Source organism: Cornus florida, unplaced genomic scaffold, assembly GCF_030987335.1.
Source record: "Cornus florida cultivar Cherokee Brave unplaced genomic scaffold, ASM3098733v1 CherokeeBrave_3.0.0_Hap2_Chr02, whole genome shotgun sequence".
Classification (NCBI taxonomy): domain Eukaryota; kingdom Viridiplantae; phylum Streptophyta; class Magnoliopsida; order Cornales; family Cornaceae; genus Cornus; species Cornus florida.
The window spans coordinates 18,509,908-18,534,476 of NW_026775572.1; the positions used below are offsets into that span (position 1 = coordinate 18,509,908).

The 24,569-nt window shown below is 34.8% G+C and overlaps 3 protein-coding genes across 10 annotated transcripts; all 3 read left to right on the top strand.

Annotated features, from left to right (window-relative positions):
* The first annotated feature begins 1,604 nt into the window (after window positions 1-1,604).
* Window positions 1,605-7,572, top strand: LOC132294023 (probable E3 ubiquitin-protein ligase ARI2). Of its 6 annotated transcripts, none has more exons than XM_059791740.1 (7): window positions 1,605-1,989; window positions 2,747-2,782; window positions 2,892-3,171; window positions 3,542-4,019; window positions 5,169-5,717; window positions 5,798-5,965; window positions 7,130-7,572. In XM_059791740.1, exons 1-7 carry the CDS (start codon window positions 1,870-1,872, stop codon window positions 7,146-7,148), a joined length of 1,650 nt encoding a protein of 549 aa, XP_059647723.1. In that variant the 5' UTR covers window positions 1,605-1,869; the 3' UTR covers window positions 7,149-7,572. The 6 variants fall into 6 exon arrangements, with proteins under 6 accessions (XP_059647723.1, XP_059647724.1, XP_059647720.1 ...); XM_059791741.1 differs by having other exon boundaries at window positions 7,133-7,572; XM_059791737.1 differs by having other exon boundaries at window positions 5,798-5,960.
* Window positions 7,573-11,132: 3,560 nt separating this feature from the next.
* Window positions 11,133-18,311, top strand: LOC132294026 (uncharacterized). 3 transcript variants are annotated; one of them, XM_059791744.1, is made up of 5 exons: window positions 11,133-11,699; window positions 12,048-12,116; window positions 12,542-15,232; window positions 16,646-16,696; window positions 17,536-18,311. In XM_059791744.1, exons 1-3 carry the CDS (start codon window positions 11,300-11,302, stop codon window positions 12,808-12,810), a joined length of 738 nt encoding a protein of 245 aa, XP_059647727.1. In that variant the 5' UTR covers window positions 11,133-11,299; the 3' UTR covers window positions 12,811-15,232; window positions 16,646-16,696; window positions 17,536-18,311. The 3 variants fall into 3 exon arrangements, with proteins under 3 accessions (XP_059647727.1, XP_059647728.1, XP_059647729.1); XM_059791745.1 differs by having other exon boundaries at window positions 12,587-15,232; XM_059791746.1 differs by having other exon boundaries at window positions 14,684-15,232.
* Window positions 18,312-18,513: 202 nt separating this feature from the next.
* On the top strand, window positions 18,514-24,527 carry LOC132294025 (plastid division protein PDV2). Its single transcript, XM_059791743.1, has 2 exons — window positions 18,514-18,972; window positions 23,733-24,527. The coding sequence occupies exons 1-2, from the start codon at window positions 18,718-18,720 to the stop codon at window positions 24,387-24,389; spliced, it is 912 nt and encodes a 303-aa protein (XP_059647726.1). The 5' UTR covers window positions 18,514-18,717; the 3' UTR covers window positions 24,390-24,527.
* Window positions 24,528-24,569: the final 42 nt, after the last annotated feature.

A 24,569-nucleotide genomic window follows, 5' to 3' on the forward strand; every position in this document is an offset into this window, starting at 1 on the left:
AGGTAGAAGGAAAATAGGAAGGAAGGAACAAATTTCCTTGTTCAATAGAAATAATATAAGAAAAGAAACGATAATAGAAATGATCATTTTTTCACAAATTTTCATCAGTCCAAATATGGACGAAAGATATGAGAGAAGGCAAGTGAACTTATTATAGAAGTTTTAAATTACTACATCACCCTTTATAAATATTTAATAAATCTCATAAATAAAATAAGGGATGGGTCTAATGGTAAAAATAACTAAAGAATTTAATTTTCTTTTATCCTATATATCAAATTAAATTGTCGATTTTTTCCTTCTTTTTTTTCATTCAATTGAACAAAAAGAGAAAAACTCTTTTAATATCTTCCCTAGGATGTCTCAATCATCATTTCTTCTGTCCCTTCCATTCAATTTTGTTTTTTTCCTTCCTACTAAAGCTTAAGATACAAAATTATACTTCAAAAAAACTAACTGTTTCTATTATTTTTTTCCATTCAACTAAACAAAAAGAAGAAAACGCTTAATATCTTCCCCAGGGATGTCTCAGTCAACCTTTCTTCTCTCCCTTCCATTCAATTTTATTTTTTTCCTTCCTACCAAAGCATATGATACAAAATTATACTTCAAAAAAACTAACTGTTTCTATTTCTATTTCTCCCTTCTCAAAACTACCTTGTTTTTTATGCATGTTATAAATAGTAATGATACTTGCACCGATTTGTTGCAATAAATAACTTAATCAAATTTTTTTAAGTGGAGGTCCTATTCTCTTATTTGTTTTATAAATAGACTAATTAAAATAAATAGGCCTAACAAATCGGTGCATTAATCATTTTCCCTATATATAAAAAGTCAATCTTTTTTTCAATCAATTCTACTATTATTAGAATAATTTATAACATTGACACAGTGATACTCAAATTAATAAAAAAAACATACACACATTTATTTTTTCTAGCATTTTGGGCTATGTCGAATGGTTAAAACAAATACTACGTCCTATTTTTGTTTTATTAAGTTGGGTATAAAATTATAATACAACGCACACGTGACATATTTTTAATAATTAGTTGTAGGTCAAAATGTTTTGAAGAAAAAATTATTCGAGAGAACCCAAATCAAGTGGTTCAATAAAGTAAATTTTCATCTGTAAAGCCTCCAACTTTAATTTACAATTTTTCAATATCTTACTATAATCTTTATAGAGCATTATCACTCTAGTAAATAATTTACCCATGTACTAATATTAATGTTTAGCAAATTTTATTTGTGATGTAAAATGAATGCGTAGCAATTTTATTTATTTATTTTTTTTTTTGCACAATTAGACAATTTTCTAGTATTCTACTCAAGACATATATGAAATTGGAGTGCCAATGGTTAATGGCCTCCGATAAATTTTAGAGCACTTTAACTCTACATCTGCTAATTTAAGCCTTGTAAATATATATATATATATATATATATATATATATATATATTTATATTTATATAATCATATTTTTAAACATTTTTTTGCGGTAAAACAAATTTTCTATTTATTATTTTAATAAATACAAGTATAATATTATTTTTATTCCAACTTTCTTAAATTTACTTTGTCCCCAACATATATACCAATGAAATTTCGTTTCAATTTCAATCCAAATCCAACTCAAATCCATCCATGGCTTGCCTCTCCATAAAAATTACTCTCTCTCTAACGACTCGCTTCTGCAGTTAAGCAAACTATCTGTGCCCTCTTGTCGGCAAACTCGCCGGGAAACATAGTTTCTTCTATCTCTCTCGATTCCTTGAACCGATCATCGAATCTATTCGACGATCACTTATCTATATATATATATATATATAATATTTATTAATCTTAATTGTTGATCTTCTTCGATGGATGATTATATGAGTAGTGACGAAGATTATTATTATTCTGATCAAGACTCGCTCGACGGACTGGAGAATAAAGAGTCCGGTTCGCAATGGGATCCTACGACAGTTCCTTCCAGTAAGGTAGTCGATACATACACAATTCTGTATATACATATGTGAATATATATAATTCATAATTATATATATGTCTGTGTGTTAAATTTTGTTTCAGTGTCATTGTGAAGTTTCTGATTGTTTCGGCTTGCTCCAAATTTTTATTTTTTCTCTCTACCCGTATCGTTCTCTCTAACAAGATAAGATTTTTATGTGCCCACCTGGGTTTCATGTAGCTGTCTCGAATTTGTCAGTATGGTAGTAAGAGGTTTAGTGATTGATTTGGTGATAATTCTGAGAGGTTTAGTGATTGTTGGTGGTAATTCCGCCCTTATGGTTGTGAAATAGCAATCTTGTTTTTAGGGTTTAGCTTTGAAAACAATTTAACTGCTCTTTAATGATAAAGAAGGTTTGATTGTATCAGCTGATGCAATATTTTATTCTTCATTTTTGCACACAAACTGAGAATAATTTAACTTAATGATACATCTGTACTTTATTTACGGGGATACTATTTTTTGTTTATTGAGTAATGTTAATCATGTCACTATTCTCTTGCATTGTTTTAGTTTTTCTTTTCTGTATTTTTAGGTATTGGATTTGTGCAAGGATTAGGAATGCGTTTAAGGATAAACTTTAACCCCATTTTCAAATGACAAACCTTTCTAAGAATGAAAGGCAATATTATAACAGTAGTTTTTCTGTTTCATTGAGAGTGTTTGTATTGTGTGTTACCCTTATCTGTTTTTTCCCAAACAAGTTGAATTTTCTTTTCCTTTTGCAGGTAATCATCACGAAAGAGTCTCTTCTGGTTGCACAGGTAAAAAGAAAGAACCCATTATGTTTCTCTTGTGATGATATTTGTGGATTCAAATGCTAATGATTTATTTGTGGATTCAATGCTAATGATTTGAGGTACTCTAATGCAGAGGGAGGATTTGCAAAGAGTAGTGGACCTGCTTTCACTGAGAGAGCGCGACGCTCGGACTCTGCTAATTCATTACCAATGGGATGTTGAGAAGTTACTTGCAGTGCTTGTGGAGAAAGGGAAAGCTAGCTTGTTTGCTCAAGCTGGTGTTACTGACATTGAGCATCGTGATCTTGAATCACCACCTTCTTCTTCTAAAGTAATGTGTGATATCTGCATGGAGGACATACCTGGCAGTGAGGTGACAAAAATGGATTGTGGCCACTGCTTTTGCAACAACTGTAAGTTCTTCTGTTGTCTGTTCTTCTGTGTAGCATACAGGTTGTTTTGGTTGTCTCTTTAATTATAATGATTGCATGGATTGAATTAGTTATTATCTATATGCTATGGAAATTCATGTGGCCGACCCCATTCTTATGGGATAAATGGAATAAAAGGCAACAATGATGGTGATGATATATGTTTTCTGGAACTCTTATATTCAGTGTTTGAGATTTATTCACTACTGTTCTTTCTTATTCTTATTGCTTCGTGTCTTGTTGTGCAATCATATATTTTACATAATACCCTGAAAGTTTTGTGCTCATTTAACTTAATTTTATTTTATTATATTTGGGGCTTATTCTATATATATATTCTTTTTTCATTTAGGTTGGACGGAGCATTTTATTGTGAAGATAAATGAAGGTCAAAGCAAGCGTATTAGATGCATGGCCCACAAATGTCATGCTATTTGTGATGAAGCTATTGTCCGAAATCTAGTCAGTAAGAGGCACCCTCATCTAGCAGAGAAATTTGACCGTTTTCTTCTTGAGTCTTATATCGAGGACAATAAAATGGTTAAGTGGTGCCCAAGTGTTCCTCATTGTGGCAATGCAATTCGCGTCGATGATGAATTTTGTGAGGTTGAATGTTCATGTGGTCTGCAGTTCTGTTTCAGTTGCTTATCTGAAGCACACTCTCCTTGCTCATGTTTGATGTGGGAGTTGTGGTCCAAGAAGTGTCGAGATGAATCAGAAACAATTAATTGGATTACAGTCAATACAAAGCCTTGTCCACATTGTCACAAACCTGTGGAGAAGAATGGTGGCTGCAACTCTGTGAGTTGCATCTGTGGGCAATCATTTTGGTAAGAGCTCTTTCTTCTTGCCTTTGTTTTATATGGAAGCTGTTTCATATTTCTGTAATATACTGCTAGAGGACTTGATGCTTTTTTTATAAATGATATTTCTGGTGCTAGCATAAATGCTATTTACTTCTTTTAACACAGTTAGTTGCCTTTTACTCATATTTTTTAAAAAAATTGCCTTCCTTTCTTGAGGTTACACTTGCTAGTCGCTACCCTAGACCTTTCAAAATTTATTCCAACATGCAAATGTAAAAAAATTGTTTCAAAGTGCCATTTTGCTCAGATTCGAAAACAACTATGAAGCACAATGAAAATTTTTATGCTTTGTTTGTTACGAAGAATGGAAAATGGGCGGTAGGATGAATGAGACATATCTAGGGAAGGGAAGGTGCCCTTCTCTCTTTTTGTTTGGTTGACTGGAAGGGAGTAGAAATAGGTAACACCTTCCATTATTTGGTAAGAGAAGAGAGGAGAGTTTTTTTTTGCGAAAATTGATGAAGGGTAATAATGTCATATTGCATGATATACCATACTTCTCCTTTTCTTTCTTTCTCTCTTCCCTCCAATTTTGGAGGGATAAAAAATGGTGGCCCTAGAGGTATGGCTCATTCATCACATCCTTTTCTTCCCTCCAACTTCCTCTATTCCCTCCATCCCCATTCCTTCCCTCCTAACAAACATAACCTTAAAATGCTTGCAAAATATTCGAAAAAGTGTAGAACCTATGGACTCAGAAGACAATCCAAATAATTGATTTATTGAATATGTTTTAAGCCAACACATCATTCCATGCAAGAGGATAATTGGGTGAAGTTGAGGAGTAAACGCAAATTTGAAAATGTCCTCAACATAATGTCTGGCGATCTTTTGTTACCAAGATAACACGGAGATTGACACATGCTATCAATTTATTGTCCGTTTTTAATATGAGATGGAATTGACTTGATTACAATGTAGGAATTAGTTGATCATATTGTTCTGTTGTATGTTTTTGTTCAGGATATAAGTTCCATGTTGTTTTTCTGGATATTTTTTCTTAGCTGCATGCTCTATGACCCATTGTTTCTCAGCATGTGGCCTTTCTTGCTGTCAATGCTTTTCTTTATTAAGTTAAATGGTTTTTTCTTACTTTATTTACTGTTGTCATAGCTGGCTTTGTGCTGGGGCTACTGGCCGGGCTCATACTTGGTCACAGATCAGTGGTCATAGTTGTGGTCGCTATAAAGAAGACCGAAGCAAAAAGGCAGAGCGTGCGAAGCGTGATCTCTACCGGTACATGCACTATCATAATCGTTACAAAGCTCATAAAGATTCCTTTAAGCTTGAATCTAACCTAAAGGATGCTATTAAATGGAAGGTGTCTGGTTTGGAAAAGAAAGGTTTGATTGTTAAAGACTTCGGCTGGGTTACAGATGGACTTTACAGGCTCTTTAGATCAAGGCTGATTCTATCATATTCTTACCCATTTGCATATTACATGTTTGGTGATGACTTGTTTAAGGATGAGATGACAAATACGGAAAGGGAAATAAAACAAAATCTGTTTGAGGACCAGCAGCAACAGCTTGAGGCAAATGTTGAGAGGCTGTCAAAGCTCATAGAAGAGCCATTTGATGAGTATGATGGGGACAAAGTTTCGAAGATGAGGGTGCAGATCATCAATCTCTCTAAAATAGTGGATTTCCTCTGCCAGAAAACGTAAGTATTTTTAGCCTCAAACTTTACTAAGATTCCTTATTAAGATTCTTGAGACTCAGGCGCTCACTATTTTATTCCAGGTATGAATGCATTGAGAATGATTTATTGGGTTCTTTCCAATTTGGTAACCACAATATAGCTCCATACCAGTCAAGAGGCATTGAGAGGGTAGCAGAACTTTCTGTCTGTTGGAGTACCGGAGCCAATAATACTGAGAAATGTCCAGCTTATACAAATGGTAATGTATGGTAAAGATATTTGAACTTGTTACTTCCCACATTACTTAGCTATTTATTGTATTATTACCATAGAAAAAGAATTAGTGTGGAAATCACACACACCTATGCAGTGAGGACCCTTGTGTTTTTATGATTTTTTTGGTAACAATGGCCCATCTGGCAGTACATCATTGCGTTGGTTGAGGCATTTTGATGAACACGAGTAAATTGTGAATGATACAAGCTACACGTTCATATGTAAAATGGACATGGTATTTGAACAAAATTTCACTAATATTAGATAATTAAGCATGCATTTGCTGAACTGTCCCAGTTCTCTCATGTCAGTTTATGAATTTTATTTTTTCCAGATCAATATTTCCTACAGTAGGGATGCCAGTTGGTTTGATTGACTGCGCATGCAAATTACCAGAGACCAACCCTCCTACTAAATGAAAATAAATTTTAGAAAGCTATCTTGAAACCAGTTCTGAAATTTCTTTAGTCTGGTGAGATTTTCCTTTTATCTTGATTATTAGTCATCCTAGGTGTTGGGTTGAGTCCAGAAGATTCTTAACACACAGCCGAATGATCCAGCTGTGTGTCATTCAGCTCTATCTAGGGCCATATTTGTAGTTTGTAGACACTACCAAGTCTTTTTTCACAACTTGAATCATTCCTTCTTACAGTTGGGCTTTATTTTGCTGATAAACTGTCGGATTGTACAAATTTGGCCCCAGCACTAATTTATCTTGTATTCAGTCAGTAATAACTGTCTTTCTTTCCCCTGATCTTCTCAACACCCTCAATTTATGGGTGTGCCAGTTGTCGAATGCATGGTGTAATCATGAACTTATACGCATTTCAGTTGCTTTGTAAGGTAATTCTATAACATTTCTTTGGCCTGTTGTATTACTCTTAGGTGACAATTTCTAATAAATATGATTATTATAAAGTTGATGCATACGATTCTTGTTTTTTATTAGATTGTCTAATTAAGATTTTCAATAATAGAGTTATGAGTTAAGGTCTTTCTTTATTTTATCTCAAATTAGTTTATAGGCTGTTCTACGTACGTATTCATTTTACCTAAGCCTACTTTAAATTCATTACTAATGTCTAATGAGTGCCACTCTTAATTTTTCGTAAAAAAACATCAAAAACTAAGTTTCTGATAACATGATGTATTTTTAGCAGGAACAACAGAATCTGATCAACCCTCAGGCTCTGGGAGTTCCGAAGCTAAATGCTCATCACGGAAGCGAGCTAGAAAGGGAACCGGCGGTGTTTTTGACCTCAACGTGCCTCCAGAAGTGATAGACTTGACTTGAATCTATATATATATATATATATGTATTGGGTGGGGCTAGATTGTTGTCAGTGTTGCTGGTCTGCTGGTTTCATATGCAAGTGTACAGCTCTCAACTTGAAAAGCAGTTCTCTGAATTGATAATGGGTGGAGGCACCCAGATGTTTTCCCATTTCGTTTAATTTTCTATCTAATGTAATAGGTTCCTGATAAGTGATCCTTTATGTGAATGTGTTGGTCACACTTTATCCAATGAATTTATGTAGCCAAGAGCAATGTTATTCTAGTCCATAATTCAAATCTTAAGACGCTAATGTTTTTGGTCTCACTTATTGGTTCAAATATCATTTTTCATCCACTAATCCATTATAATTAATTAATTATATTCACATTGAAAGAAAGTTGTTACCTTTTGTGTGTGTATTTTGGTTCTCTAAATACTCACACAAATTCATACATGTTGGGTTTTTACATTCAACTTCAGGGTTTTTACATTCGAAAAAGGAGAGATTATACCAATCGGTTAATGACTCGACAATAAATTTCTTTTTGGTTAGGTAAGTGATCGCAGCCTCCCATTGGACTAATTTTTTAATAATTTAATGTTACTCAATTAAAAATATGAAGCCGCCCAAAGAAGGATGATCAATAGCCATACTCACTGGAGTATAAACATTTATTGGTTGATTTTCTTTTAGGCTTACCTTTTTTCTTTTGAAAACAGCATATTTTTTTTTCTTATCTTTTTAATTCTTATTCTCTTTTTATCCATTTACTTTTCATTGTACAAATGAAGGGAGATAAAATAGTTGCTAATTACTATTAATTTTTCCTTATTATTTTACAAAAGTCAGTTCCTAATATACTATAACTCTATTCACAAAATGAAACAATCAGTTATTTTCTCAAACAATTCCTATTTTACTATTACTATTCTTTTTTTTTCTTCCTTAACAAACTAGGGGGTAGCCTACCTGTACGAAGAGTTGGACCGTGGTTCGCAGTCGCGGTGTAACGGACCCAGACGAGTATCAGTATTATGTAACGTTATCGGTTATCGTAGTCGTGAATTTTTTTCAAACACACACATGTTGACTAAAATGTACCGATATGTGACTTTTTACAACATAATTCGATAAGGATGAATTTTTAATGAATTTTGGTGATTTTTAATGAAATTTTCAAATATCATTTAGTATAAGTAATGAACCACTAATGAATTCTAAGTTTCTGTCGTCATAAAAATGTTTAATATTATACTTTTTGCTAAACTAATGAATAAAAATGAATTTAATTATAAAATAAATGAACACACATATCATACCACACAGACACACATATAATTAATTTAATGTTAAAAATACTGAGAATAATACATAATATTATTCTCATAATTCATCACCGAAATGAATGACGTGGTGTCCTTATCCTTTTCTTTCTTTTTTTTTTTTTATTAATGTCAAAATCTGAATTGTCAAGTCAAAATACTCCAAACTTTTTTTATTAATTTCAAAATTTGAATTGTCAAGTCAAAAGACTCCAAACTTATGCTCTGTGTACAAACTACAAAGCCATAAGTCCATAACACACAGTCACACAACCCATTTTCTTCAAATCAAAGGTAAACTCCAAGAGAAAATCATTGTTTTTTTTGTTGAAAGTTTTCTCTACACACTGTCTAATGAACTCAGCTTTACAACTACATTAAAATTTTCATCATCATTTATTTTTATTTTTTTATTTTTTTTTAATCCAACAAACAAGCTGCAAGCCTGCAAAGTGCAAACATGAAAAAGCCAATATGATTGGTACAGAAAAAAAAATTACTGAACGTAACGCTGATAATAGATTGTACCGACCAATTCATGATGCACCGACCGATATTATTGTGAATGATAATAATTACCGGTGTGCCGAAAAATATGGATATCGAAAACTAACACGACTAATCACCCATCTATTTCATTTATCATTTCCCTTTATATCTCTCACTTATCTAGATCCACAGTAAGTGTGCTAATCTTATCTCATCCCACTTCCTAGTCATCGTCAACCCTCGAGTCACGAATGTATAAAACTTTAAACTAATTCAACAATGTGAATTCAAACTAAATTAATAAATAATTAAATATCATTAAGTAAAATAAATAGGGCTTTGAAAAGTGTCACTTGTTGCAAATTGGATTTTAAAAGGGTTAATTGTGTGCAAATTTACCATCCTATAAAGAGAAACTAATTTTTGATAATATTCTGGAATATCTTGATGTTGAATATTATCATGAATTCACTTTTATTTAATAGGAATGCAACTCCGGCAAACCTAGCTTTTAGCATACGCAACTCAAAAATTTATAATTTAAATGGTGTAAAGTGCAATTTGGTTTGAGCTTAGGTTGAAAAGTAAATGTATTATTTTATTAGAGTAATGATAGGGGAATTGAAAAGGAATCACCGAATTAGTATCGAATTTGACGTAGTTGATCATTTTTATTACGTGTTAAACAATTATTTTTGAAAACTTTTAGATTCGATACTTATTTGGGATTAATTCATCGATCTCCCTATCATTATTCTTTATTTTGACTCATGCTAATAAACTTGACTCGTGCTAATTCAAAATTATAAAACATGATGAACTTTGACCTATGCTAAATTACATGAATCTCTTATAATTTGTCATAATTATATGGATTAGTTTGATGATTTGAAAAATTACACTATCCTTTACTAAAAATAAAATGTGGTTACACACCTTCCTTTTTAATCGTCAACATGAGTCAAATGAATTTGTTGATGTCATGTTATCTAAACGAAGCCTTACTATATCATACCATCTCCAATGTAAAATACTATTTTTGCATGATAAATCTATATTTTGAGAGGAGTTAGAGTGTCAAAATTCTATATTTTAATAACTTTGCTTTAATGGTATATTTAATCCAAAATGCTATTTTTTGACACAACCATCATTTTTTTCTAATTACCATTCCCAACTACTAATTTTCAATAACCATATATATATATATATATATATATATATATATATATATATATATATATTTGTGAGTGTTTATATTTTATTTAGCTCATTTGTCTGATTAAAAAAGAAAAAATTAATTATCAAATCCAATGTAATAGATAAAAATGTAAATTATATAAAAATAAATGAGTAAACTTGTCATTTACATAACAAGCAAACTTTATCAACACATAGGACAAATCATTTCAGTCTCCCCAATTGCCTCCGTCTCTATTCTTGTTCTTGATTCTGAACTTGCCCTCTCTCTTTCTCTTTGCAAGTGCGAACTACAAAATCTACGAGAATGAGAAGCTTTTTCTGCAACTGCTGTCTAGTATGTATGGGTTTTGTTTTAATTTTTTTTTTTCCTAAATCAACTAATCAAGGTTGTAATTCTTGTTTTGCAAACAAAATCCTATTCGGTGAAATTTTTTATGATTTTTAATATATATATATATGAACCCCTCTTTCTTTCTTTACCTGCAGTCATTCTCTTCTATTTATGAAATAGGAGTAGCTATTTGTTATGCTACATTTGACATCAGATTTAGCAAAGTTAAAAATTAACAACTCAAATAACACATCATTAAAGAGTTCATTTTAAATTCACCAACTATATTTTGAAAATGACAGCCCATATACTGCATCATCATTGGAGTTGCTCTCATATGCTCAAATTTTAACTCCAAAGAGTTGGAAGCCCAAATTATAAAACTCAAACAATGTAAATGACGGATCTCTTCTATAATTTGTCATAATTACATTAATATCTTCAATAATTAGAGAAATTATACTACCGTACGTGGTTACACGCGCCTTCCTTTTTAATAGTCAATACGGGTCAAATGATGGAATTTGTTGATGTCTTGATTATCCAAACGAAGCCCTTAAAACAAAACGTTCAAATTTGAACTCCAAAGAGTTGGAAGCCCAAATTCACTCGGAATTCAAGAGTTGAGTTGGGGTTGATGATTTCACAGCTTGGATTGAGGCTGCAATAGTTATCGGATGGATGGTTGAGCAATGAGTCCGATCGATGGAGACGTGGACATCTGATCTGAACTACGCTCCTCAAGAGGCAGAGCTATGGCCTGTGAGCAAAGAACTGACAGACAGTGATACGAGCACGAGGCGAGGGAGGGTCCAATTCCCTGGACGACCGTTCAGGCAACACATTGTGGACCACATGGACCATCACAACAAACGGAGCTTAGATCAGGATCCGAACCAGACCAGAATCGGAGCCGTCGATGACGATACCTCTCATGTCTATGAAGTGAAGCTCACCAACGAAGGAAGCACGTTCAGTCTCGGAGCGGGTTGGAACCATATCATTCGCCGGAGAGAACTTAGGGCTAAAATGCTCATCAAACTCCGATGGGGACTCCTCGATCATTGCTTGCACTTCACTATTCCACCACCTCAATCTCATGAAGGTATACATATATGTATATAGGTATTGGTATATTGTGTATTGTCCTTTATTGATTTTCAAAATTTGCCCTTAATTTGTTCCTTTTAGAAATCCTTTAGTGTTTGCTCGATTCAGTTTTGAGAACTGAAAATCAGAAAATTGTACAAAAATCTTTTTTGTTGATAGTTTCTAAGAACTGTTTTGGAAAACCCAAGTCAAGAAAATGTCTGTTTTCAGAAAACTCTCTTAGTTTTTTTTTATGTTTTCTGAGTGCTCTAGAAATATTTTTAGAAAACTTAACTAAACAGGCCCTTACGTTTTTAAAATTGATGTAATGATATTTGTTCCAATTTTTATATTGCTATTTAAGGTGAAGATGAAAAAAGGATAATTGAAGAAAATCAGAATGTTGAGAGTAGCAAGAAGAGGAAAACATCAGGTTTGTTGTGCTATGTTTGCACATTTCTTCAGTTTATGTTTCTTGTCTACAATCTTTAATAATATTTTGTAGTTGGTAGATTTATTTATTTATTTAGCTTGCATTTGTATATGAACTTTTGAATTCTGTTAAGAGCATCTGCACCAACCTTTCTGGATTTGGCTCTCCAAAAATGTCACTTCAGCTTTTCCAAGAGTCACGTCAGTAGCTTTCGCTCTCCAGAAACATGCACTCCAAAAATTTATTATTATTATTTTTAACTTTTTCGGATATATTTCTAACGGCTATATTTTTCATCTTATATAATGAATACTCATTTGCTCATACTACATTCATTTCTCAACATTGTAGCAAAATATCATTTTCCTTCTTTTTCAATTTTGAAATTCCAATGGCTTCGTTATCACAAGCTTTTCCTTTGGCAGACTCTAATTCTTCCTCTTCCTCTTCCTCGTCATGTTCTTCGGAAGATGACTCTATTGCCGCGTTGATTCAACAGGATCAAGACAAATTCTATGAGATTATGAATTTAGTGAGGCCAAAGATAGTTGAGCAAGTATTTCAAGTCCGTAATAAGAAGCAGTGCCTCCATTGTGACCGAGAGGGAAGCCACTATCAGCTAATGAAAGACTACTTCAACGAGAATTGCACATATCCACCGGAGTACTTCCACAGGCGATTCAGGATGCGATGAGAACTTTTTCTTCGTATCCTTAATGATGTCAAAACTTATGATGACTACTTTGTCCACCAAAAAAAAAGGATGCGACTGGTCGTCTGGAGCTGTCCTTTATACAAAAGATGACAACTGCTGTTCGTATACTTGCATATGGTTGTGCAGCCGATCACTATGATGAGTATATTAAAATCGGCGAGAGCATTGCCATTAAATGCTTGAAGGCATTTTGTAATGCTATTGTTGCTGTGTATGCAGAGGAGTATATGCGCCACCCAACGAAGTCGACATGGCACGGCTGCTTGAAGAAGGGGAGCAGAGAGGAGTCCCGGGTATGCTTGGTTCTATCGATTGTATGCTCTGATATTGGAAATAGTTGTCTCACAAGATTTGTGGATCTGGCATGCATTCTTTGGAATGCCAGGTTCACACAATGATATAAATGTGTTGGATCATTCCCCGGTATTCAACGGTATCGTCAATGGCCAATTCCCTCTGGTTAATTATGTAGTGAATGGACATCACTATAAAATGGAGTATTACCCATCTGATGGTATATACCCTAAGTGGGCAACTTTGATGCAGACCATTTCGCACCTAACCACTGGAAAAGAAAATTTGTTTGCTCCGCGACAAGAGGCATGCAGGAAAGATGTGGAGCGGGCTTTTGGAGTATTGCAGATCAAGTGGGCAAAAACGCAAGGACCAATGCGTTATTGGAAGAAAGGTGACTTGTGCCTCATAATGAAAACGTGCATCATCCTTCACAATATGATCATTGAAGATGAGTGTTACGCAAATGTTGGAAGATGGACTTCGCCAGCGGTGGATGCAATCCCGATTCCTACTTTAAGTCAATGCGCATCGGTTTTAGTGGCACACATATTCTCCCACCAACTTCAGATTCGCAACAGAGAGACAAATACGCGGTTGAGGAATGGTTTGATGAAAAATTTGTGGAACCGCTATGGTGGTGAAGATGTTTAATTTATGTTGCATTTTGTTTACTTTAAAAATGTTATGACATTTCTTGTACTAGAACTTTTATTATGTTATGGTTTTTTAAGATTAAAAATAATGAATTGGAATAAGAAAATAAGGATTACAAAATCCTATAGGAATAAGAAAATGAAATTTTAATTTTAATTTTTTATAAAAGTTTTAAAAAATTAAATTTTTTAAACATTTTTTTTTTAAATTTTAAATTAAAGCCATTAAGGCATTGTTTGTGTCAGCCAAACAATGCCTTAACGGCCAAATGTACTGTTTGTGGCATAAATTTAAAATTTAAAACAAAAAAAAGTTTTAAAAAAAATCAAATTTTAAGAGGAGGGGGGGAAGGTTTTTAAATTTATTTTTGGCCCAAATAAATTTTTTTTGGGACAAACAGTGCCGAAACAATATATTTTTTATTTAATGAATTTTGTTTTATTTTTTAAAATATAAATGAGCCCAAAATAACCTATTTTTTGGTTTTTTCCAAAACTACCCATGCTGCCAAACAGTGCCTTAAGGCATTGTTCCTGAGTTATGAACACTAAAGCCCAAAACGACGGCGTTTTAGCCAGATTGCGAGCCCATGTGGGCCCGCCCAATTATCGCCAGCCCGCTGCGGGCGCATTTGGGCTGCTCCTTGCGGAAAGGGCCGTTTGGCTAACCCAGTGCGGATGCTCTTAGGTGCTTCCTTGAGTGCTAAGGCTACTAGTGTGATTCATTTTTAACTTATAGTCAATTTGGTATTATAATATTTAGGATATTCAGAATTAGTTCAAACCAGTCTTTGAAATCCTGCCATGTTAACTTCTTACATGTTTAGTTTAAATATTATTTATAGTTTTATTAGTCTTTATCAATTAAATTTGTCTTATTTATATAATCCTTTTAATCACAGGTGAAACCTCGCATCAGTAGCGAATTGGAAATTTAGAAAGATGCACATTGTACCAGCATAAATTAGCACATTACTAATTTGCAGAGTGACCGCACATATTGCTGTTTGAGTGTTTGTTGAACGAGGTTGTGGCCATTTCATCACCCACTTTGCTAATCAGGTATGGGATATGGTCGAGGGCGGAAAATCCCAGATATAATGCTTTTGTTGGAAACTAAGGTCAATTGCGGTAGGGCTAACTTGATTACCAAAACTTATGTTTGAGCAAGTGCATCCTCAAATATTTTCTAAGGTGTATATGGCTTTGGTAGAGCATTTCTGAGTGTAATGTTTCTATCATTGATTAGCAGGTTCATTCATAATGAAATTTGTTGATGTGTGGAGATTCCCACTGGTTCCGAACTCTGTTTACAGATATCCATGATGCTAATGAACTTTTGTTTTGGTCTACCATTGGGGAATCATGTTAGAACAGTTGCTGCATGGATGCTAAGGAGACTTCTGTGTAGACTCACACTACCTGGGGGATGAACCGGGATGACATTGTAGGTAATTCTTCTTGGATGTTGAGTTCTGCAAATGCTATAAATCATTATGTGATAATCTTGGATTCAGTGGCCTATCTTATACTTGGCATATTTAAAGAAGAGATTGCAGTGATTTATGAACAGTTGGATATTCCGCTCTTTTGAATAAGAAGTATTAATCGTATTTTGAATATTCCGCTCTCATCCAACTGATGTGGCTCATTACTTTCCTCCATCATTTTCCCATGAATGCCTTGCCATATTAGTTGAGACGAGGATCTGGATATATAAACTGGAAATAAAATAATTTCCCACCATAATTGAGGCCACAGTAATATATGTGATTTCAATGGTAATATCAGCATGCTGAGGGTGGTATATGAAATGTATTTGTCTACTGAACATATTGGCTCCTGTTTTCCAATCATATTTCATGGACACCAAACTGGCTTTCTGAGAAAAAGATTAAGTGCATCCCAGCCATATCCGACTTGCTGACCCTTCTCTGTCATGGTTTGCCTTGATCTCCTATTTCATTCTCTTCATCAATGAGTGAATATTCTACACAACTTCAGTTACTTCAGTATGATATCTGGAGCTTAGGGTGCTGACAAATTTATCTTCCCATTCACGCTTCCACAATCCTTTTCATGTTCAAGGATGAATGGAGACTTAAGTACTGCAATGGATGTACATAGATTGTCAAGAGAATAACAGAAATTGAGCATTTGCTACAAAATTTTAGGTCATGCTTCTTACTGTACCATTTCTTTGATCTTTCTACATCGTAATTGTCTTCTTTACAAGAAGTTCAAATTCATGCTGTACGTGGAAGCAGAGAAACTGAAAAGAAATTTGCTCTGTTTTTTTTCCTGTGTGTTCTCAGTATTGAAACAGAGTATGATGGAAATTTGTATGATTTGAGTTTTTTGCATTTGTAATTTTAGGCTGTTTTATGTTGAACCTTTTGGGCCTGCACTAAATGCCTTTCTGATGAAATTTACATAACTCTGTGTTTGGCAATTGTTTAAACTTTTCTACGGCTATTAATGCTTTTAAGGGTTTGTACCTGACGCTTTTGGGAGCTGGAACTAAGGCATTAAAAAGTGGTGCCTTGTTCTAAGCATCTTAAAACCAATCTCATTATTACTTGCTTGCTGGTTTAATGGTATCAATAAGCTTGTTCTAACGATAAGTGTTGTATTGCAAGTCACTTGTTATTTGGTTGAAGTAGTTAATCCTAGAAAGATGAAACATGACAAGAAGCTATCTTCTGAATTAGTGCACACAATGCTCCGGTGATGCATGCTATGGTCTATAGCCAAGCCTGTATAATCTCCGTGATATTACCAGCTTCAAGCCTTCATTTATCATTATATCATTATTTTTTTATGGGACTGAACAAATGCAACCTATTTATTGTTCATTTTCACAGGCACTTTTTGGTTTATGGGATTCCACGACTGATATCTCTATAATCCTCAATGTGAGAGCCTTTTGTCATTTTATTTAAATGTGTTACATTGTTCTATTACCTTTTATAAGCTTGTGATGATCCAGGCCGCATATAAATCAGACAATAAAAATATTTATTTATATCTGGAGACATTGGCTCGCTTACATGGCATGGCATTCTATGTGGTCAGTTGCTGAATTTTATTCCCTCATAAATTCACATGAAACTTATCTCTTTCATTGTTAGAAATTGGTTATGGTCTGCATGTTATGTTGGGAGCTTCACCTAACTTTTGTTTCTAATGGGGCTGATGAACTTTACTTCTGTGGTAGTGGCTTCTATCGGTGGTTTTTGTGAAGATAAATAAATTTTAAGGTTTGGAAATGCACTGACAGCAATGTAATTGAGTTATGCAGAATCCCTTTATGTTTGGCACTTTGTTCAGGAAACCATTCTTATCCTGCGGCATACCTAGGCCCTTAATTTGTTCTGGTGCAAACACTGCTTGTAAAGGCAAAACATTATTATTTTTACGAGTCCAACATTAAAAAAAATTTGCTTGTCAAGCTGCATTACAATTGTCGAATATATGTTAATCCTAGGAAAATACAGACTAGAAGACATGGAAATATATATTTTTTCAAAGAATGCGATTTTTTATTTTTATTTTTATTAGTTTTTAACATTATCTGTCCTGGTGTAAAGTTTCGTCAGATTTTTTCGTTAAGCTGGCCTCTGAAACCATAAAAATTAACTGATACAAACACGAAAGGAAATTAGATATGACTTGCAAGATTTCCATATATATTTCCAAAGCTTCTTTACGTTGTTTCCTGTGTATTATGACACTAGAGTTTAAATGTACACAGGTGGGGAGTTCCAGGAGCTGGAAGCTGCAAAAGAAGAATATGCTTATACCATCTTCAAGGTACACAAGGGATAGAACATTCTTCTACTAAAGATTGTGGCCTTGTTTTTGTAAAGGAATCGTGTTTGTGCCCAGCTATCACGGAGATGATTGAGCAATTCACGCCCAACTCTCGAAGGAAGAATCGGCACAAAAAATCCTAGAAGAAAATTGAATACATACTGCATAACTTGGTTCCCGTCGTCTGCATTCCAAAGAATTTAATGTCTTGTGCCCTCATAAATTCCTGTTAATAGAGTTGATTGGTCATGGGTTGGTGAACATATTGTTCATTGCAGTGAGAATGATAGCCTAGAATGATCAACTTTTGTAATACCAAGTCGATTATGACCCTACTTGAGTCTGAGAAATAGTGTTGTCTTATAGCATGATCAACGTGTTCATGCTAGTGTTGGGTACCATAAGTTGGAGCTGGTTTGATCACTGAAGTCTTTCTAAAATGGGATGGTTGTGATTGGACTGTCATTCCTAATTGTCTTGGCTGCATTTTGCATTACAGAGACTATGATGAGATGCTGCCATCCATTGGTGGATTGTGAAGTTTATTCTGCTGTGTTCTGTAATATGGTATTTTAAAGCAAAGAAAGGTTCAAACTGCGCACAGCTCTTAATGGTCTTTCTAAGCAATGATACCATTAATACATATACATGTATACACACCTGCTTAATATCTTGTGTATATACATGGCTTGCGACTTTTTGTACCGTTTGATTTTACTCTATTCATTCAGGTGTAAAAAAAAAAAACACCCCTTTGTGCATGGTAAGAAAATGACTCAAATTAGCCCTCCAAAAAAACTCAAATTAGGTGCAATGATAGAATGATATTAAATATCTATCTTGACTTTTAAATATTAGAGAGAAAAAGTTTATAACACGGTCGATAAGTTTATTTATTTATTATTTTTTTGAAAATAACAGATGGATTGTTTGTTAGAAATTAGAATCTAGGTTTTGGCAAATACTGGCAAGTGTTATCTGACATATCTGCTAAGAGGGCATCTGCATCACTTGTGCAAACATTGGTGGGTCTTTTTGGCGGTGCCAACGCTTTCAAACCCGCCATCAAACAAAACACTTCCAACTAGAGAGAGACAAACAGAGAGAGGAGAGAGAAAGAGCAATGGACGAAGATGGGATTTGCCTCGTCTTGGCTAGAACCTCCGAGCTTCGATCCAAGATCACCAGTTGCATCCACAAAGCACCAAATGCACACTCAGAACACGACAATCAACAAGAAAATGGAGATAAAGACGACCCTTCTACATCTTTGGAGAAGAAAATCGGCGAAGCAGACCGAGAAGAAGAAGAAACAGAGAACCTTCTCGACATTCGCGACGCCCTCGAATCGCTGGAAGCTCAACTCTCTTCTTTGCAGGTCTCTGTTCGTTCCTCTTTGTCATTTTTATTATTGTTTCTTATAGGCCAATCTTATTGGGATTAGGGTTTTGTTGGAAATCCAGATAAACCCTAATTTGAAGTCAGTCAGGTTAAATTAGTGTTTATTTCTAATATACACACGGTGTGTTATTTAAGTTTCTTTGTGTAGAATCATTTCTGTAAATTTGATTGGTTTTTTGCTAATGAATTGTAATAGATAGTGGCGGAAGGACTAAAAAGTTTTTTTTACACTTTAGACGGCAATTTCTGATATAAATATTGTAAAATTTCTCTATGCGCAATGCTGTACAAACTCTCCTTCAACCCAGGACAGGTTGACCATCACTAAGCCCTCTTTGTGTGTGTGTGTTGGCACACTCTGCTCCGTGTGAGAGAGAAGGCAAGGACTAGAGGTGGAATTGCTTGTCTCTTTTAAATAATTGATCTGAGATGATTAGAATGATCATCTTTTGTGGTCAATTTTTTCACCAATTTATTCTTAGTAGTTCTACTTTTCCTAGAGTAGGATTTTACATAACGTTCTATGTTAATTTCTTTATTCCAATAAACCTTTGTAATTATAATTTTTTTTTTTAAACAGTCAAATATTATATGGATTATGGAGCCCATTCTTGAATATGCCAGTTAGTTCATTTATACTCATGTAAGGTGAGTGGGGCTGAATACTGATCATTAATGTTAACCTATTGTGATTGGGAATTAATTACATCAATACATGTAGCTAAGAACTCCTATCTTTTTTTTACTTATCAAAAAAAAAAAAAAAAAGGAACTCCTATCTTTTCTAAGACCCACTTGTTTCTCTGTACCATTTGTCATTTGCTTGTCAAGTTAGTCAAAGTCATTTGAAGTTTTCATCTTGTTATGCCTTTCCATCAATTATGTAAGCAAGAATAGTCTTCATAATCAAATTAATTGGCATGAAACTAAATATGTTTTAGTTTAACTTTGTTGATACTTGAGTGTTTACTCAATTATTCTATCCAAAATTTATTTTATGGTTGAGACATTTATTTACATGGTAATTGGTACATTTGTAGATAATAATTTTGTTTGTTTGCATAGTGTGGGTGCCTGATTTTATCGACCTTAAGAATATAATGAATCACCATATAGTTTTAGGCTACTAGGAAACCTAAATAGGTCTTACTCCAATTTTATATGCATTGGTTCAAATCTTATCAAAGCTACATTGCTTTTTTTGAGCTAAAGAATGGATGCGTAAAGAGTTGATATATACATGTTTTGTATCTAAGGAAAAAAAACGCTTCTGTTCTTTTCTTCTTCTTTTTTCCCCCTTTCCCCAGGCATCACGCTTCTGTTCACATTGGTTAATGCTGATTCTTTTTTCCTGGCATCACATATCTGGGTAATATTGACAAAGTTTGAATTAACAAAGGACCAGTAAATAACAACTTATCACTCTTCTCTCTCTAACAATTCTCGAACTCCAGATCTAAGAGTTGAACACACAGGCCCACTCCTAAGCAAAGGGGCCAAAAGAGGACCGATCAGTAAATAACAACCTAGTTATATTGAACCATCATCACACGTTCATGAGCCAACAGAGCTGAGGATGGTATTACTCAGATCCAGCTTGTTTATTGAAAGTTTAAAACCAAGGGCAAGTTTGGTTTGCTAAATTATTGAACTAGTCCAAGTGAGCCTATTGTTATTCATGAACAACTCTGTTCGTCTGTATCCCTGCCTATAGCTATTTGCAATAAATTCATGTTGATCTGCTAATCTCAAATGTTCTTGGTGTTTCATGGCAAGGGCCATTATGACATCCTCAGCATATGTGATCATTAATTTGCTTTTGTTTGTTTAGATTAGCAATAGACAGTAGTCTTTTATTATTAGTATTATTATTTTGGTTTTTTTTTTTCACTTTGAGCTATTTTATGGAAAATCTATTTGAAACTTTTTATTATCACTCTTCGAGGTTGCTATCTTATTTTGTTTCCTTATACACAATTGACCTTGACTAGTCAAGCCAAGTGATTGTATTGATGAGATAAAGGAATGGTAGCTTCCTAAGATGTTCTTATTCTAGCTGGGTGGTGATGCCTTGCACAGTCCAGCAATGTACCCATGCCATGTGGTAGGGAGGCCTCTTCATGATCTTGGCATGACAAAGGCTTCCTCAAGGCAAACAGATGACACTCTTAACTTTCGAGGAATGTCCACAAGTAGTCCCAGAAATGGCCAGCATGGTGGACAAAGTAGCATCGGAAGTGGGGGCTTAGCCCCACAAGGATAAAAGATAGAGTTGAAGGCAAGTGGCTGGGCAGCAAAGGGAAGCATTTGCTGGGTGTAAACATCTTGTTGGCTCTTTGGTGGCATACAGATGTTCCGCATACATGGTTGGAGGGCATGTTGCCAATGACACAGAGAGGACGTACAGGCGCAAAGGCATGCCTTGAGAGTCAGCACGCCTTAGACATGGCATGTATCAGCATCCCTCATCATGTGATGTGAACAGGTGCTAGTATGACCTAGAAGTTTCATGAATGTGGCAGTCTTGGGTCTTAGCCATGATATTGCAGTTGAGGTCATCAATTTGAGGGGTTACTTGTTTAGCACAGACAACATGATTCTGACATGTTGTATTGGTCAAAGCAAACATGCATATGAAGGGAGAGGTGTCTCGCAATGTTGTCTCATGAGGCATGGGAGTTTGCTGTCCATGACAAAGTGGTGAATGTTGGATTGCCCAGAAACTCTAAAGCCGTCAAGGGTCCAGCAAACCTTAGGACAGTTGTCAACAAGGAAACATGTACTACTGAGAATGTTACAACATTCTTGTAACTGAAGCATAGCCTTCAGCTCTTACACACGAGGGAAGACATAGAATGCCTGAGTATTCTGGTGGAGAATTCAGCCTTGAGACTAGCTATTTACATGAAATAATTTTGCTCATGCTTGAAGACGATGATACTCTCTTGAAAGGAAGCAAACATTTTTGAGCGGATTCTCTTATTCTAGGCAGCATGGGTTAACATCACGCTTGTAGGTGTTGCTGTGAAGGGTTAGTAGATGGACCACCTTGGCCTTTCTGCAAAGACCGTGGCTGACCCATCAAAATTCCATTATCTATCTCTTAGACATTGTTTCAAAACGAATTGAGTTGTGACCTTTTTAGCTTGGCAGGCCTATGGCAGGTGCACTTATACAATAAATATATGTATATATTTAGAATATCAATTATTCATCATAGGGAGTTGTATGCTATATTCACGTATGTGAGGTTATCAACCCTGGTGGATTTTAAGAAAAAGACTTATTTAAACAATGTGTATTTTTTAAAAATGAGACAGAAAGCTATAGCAAATGCTTCATTATTGCACTCTTTACAAGTGTAAGGTTTTGATTGTGTGTTAAATCTACGTAGAGCCAAGTTTATCTAAATGACAAAAAAAGATAAAATTGTGGGGAGCCAAGGTGGGACGGAATTATTTTATGTAATCAAACTTGAGCTCTTCATCTCGGGCAGTTCACTAGGTTTCCTACCTACCAAAAGAGAAATAAGACACTGAGCATCCCTGTTCTGCGTCACAGAGTTGGAGTGAGTTGTACCTAAGCCCCAGTTCATGAGTCCAAGATTTATAGGATTATGACTCTGCTGGCTACCACATCAGTATTGTTTGTTCCCCTTTTGCTGGTGCTATCTGATTTTTCATCTCCTTCTTGTGCTTTTCTGATATGTTGTTTGCTTACTTTGAACTAGAGTGCTTTGAGGATTTCTGGAAGAAACTCTAGATAAAAATGACCTTCAATGCCCATGCCAATGATATCTAATGGCTACCTCTGCAATATATTTTTTAGTCATATCATGTCACCGCGCATGGGTAATGTCTTTTTGTAGTAATGGGAGGTTAATTTGTCCAAACTTCACACAAAGTGGGGTGCAGGTATTCTGTACTTGTGGTTGCCCTTTCATAAGAAGAAGAAGTGAAATTAACTTTTAGTGATAAGGGTTGTAAAATTTGGAAACCATTCCGAAGTTGTGATTATTAACTTGAAGTGGTAAGGGTTGTAAAATTTCAAAACTCTTCTCCTTTTAAGCACTAGAATGGTCTTCGTGAGGACCTGAACTAATCCCTGAAAGCTGGTGCTATTTTTCTCCTCTTTCTCTTGGTTATCTTTGGTGGCAGAGACTTTGCAAGTGAAATGCACATTGATTGATTTTAATGCAGTTATATCCTGGAAGTCTTCTGTTCGTTAGGAATCACCTTTGATTATGTTCCAGGTGCTACTGTGATGTATAAAGACAGTGAGACTAACTCCTTTTAAGAGAAAAGTGTCGACGGTGGATGATTCTTCTTCTTTCCATATTATAAGGATCTGTAAGCTCTTAAAATATATAACTCAGTATAGGACCAAGTATTGTTATGAAAATATGGACAGCTGTAGCTTAGCACTCTATTTATCATTTACTTTGACCCTGCTGTCCCAAAAGTTACCATTTTCTTCACCCCAAGTGAAATTGCAACTGGGAGAAGGTAGGTGAGTTCTTTATAAAATTCTCATTTTGTTTGCTTTGTTTCTTTTCTGGTTTTTTTTTTTTCCCTAGTTTTTTGCTTGATTTCTTTTATCACTTAATATTTATTTATTTTAAGTTTTAGAGGAATTGGAACCAGATAAAGGAAGTGCATTCTTACCTCCATAATATTTTCTTTTTCTTAGATCTATAAATTGATGTTGATCTCTTCACCACTTCCTTTTGATTATCAGTTGCTACAACAGCAGCAAGGGTATGAAAGGGAGGCAGCTCTTGCTGAAATTGATTACAGCCGTGAGAAGTTGCTCAAGAAGCTGAAGGAGTATAAAGGTGAGGACTTGGAAGTCATACATGAGGCTTCTGCTTTTGCTAGTGAAGCAGTAGGGGACAACAATGATCTCCTCCTTCCTCCGTATCCAAGTCGAGGCCCTAGCTCAATGTTTTCAGACAATGGCCATCTTTCGCACTTCACTTCCACACATAAGTCCGCTCAAAATGGGGTCATCAGTGGTGACCCAACCAATAAAACAAAGAAGAGTCTCCATGAATCAGAAAGAAATCAAGTGCAAAATGGATCCAAAAAATCATCCAAAGGGTTGGGATTTTTCATCAATGCGGCAGCCAAGACAGTGCTTACCTTTGTTGGTGTGGTATCTTTGCTTACCTTGGCTGGTTTCAAACCTAGCCTTATGAAAAGAGATTCACAGTTCAAGGTTTTTGGCCTGTTTCGTCAGCAAGGAACTGCAGCGAAGAAAGCAATTGTTCAATGCCCGCCTGGGAAGGTCCTGGTGATGGAGGATGGGGAAACTCGATGCATTGTGAAAGAAAGAGTTGAAATTCCATTCGATTCAGTCGTTGCAACACCAGATGTAAGTTATGGGTGTGGATAAAATGGTATATGCTTACCATCTTTTGTATATCCCAAATCTTTTTGATGTGGTGTGTTTGAAATTTCTTCTTAGGAGGCCTGCAGTAATGATGATGTATGTGGAATTTTATGATTTGTTTGCAAAAAGTTTATTCCAACATTATCTTCTATGCTTTGGATAAAGATTGAAAAATTTTCTGTT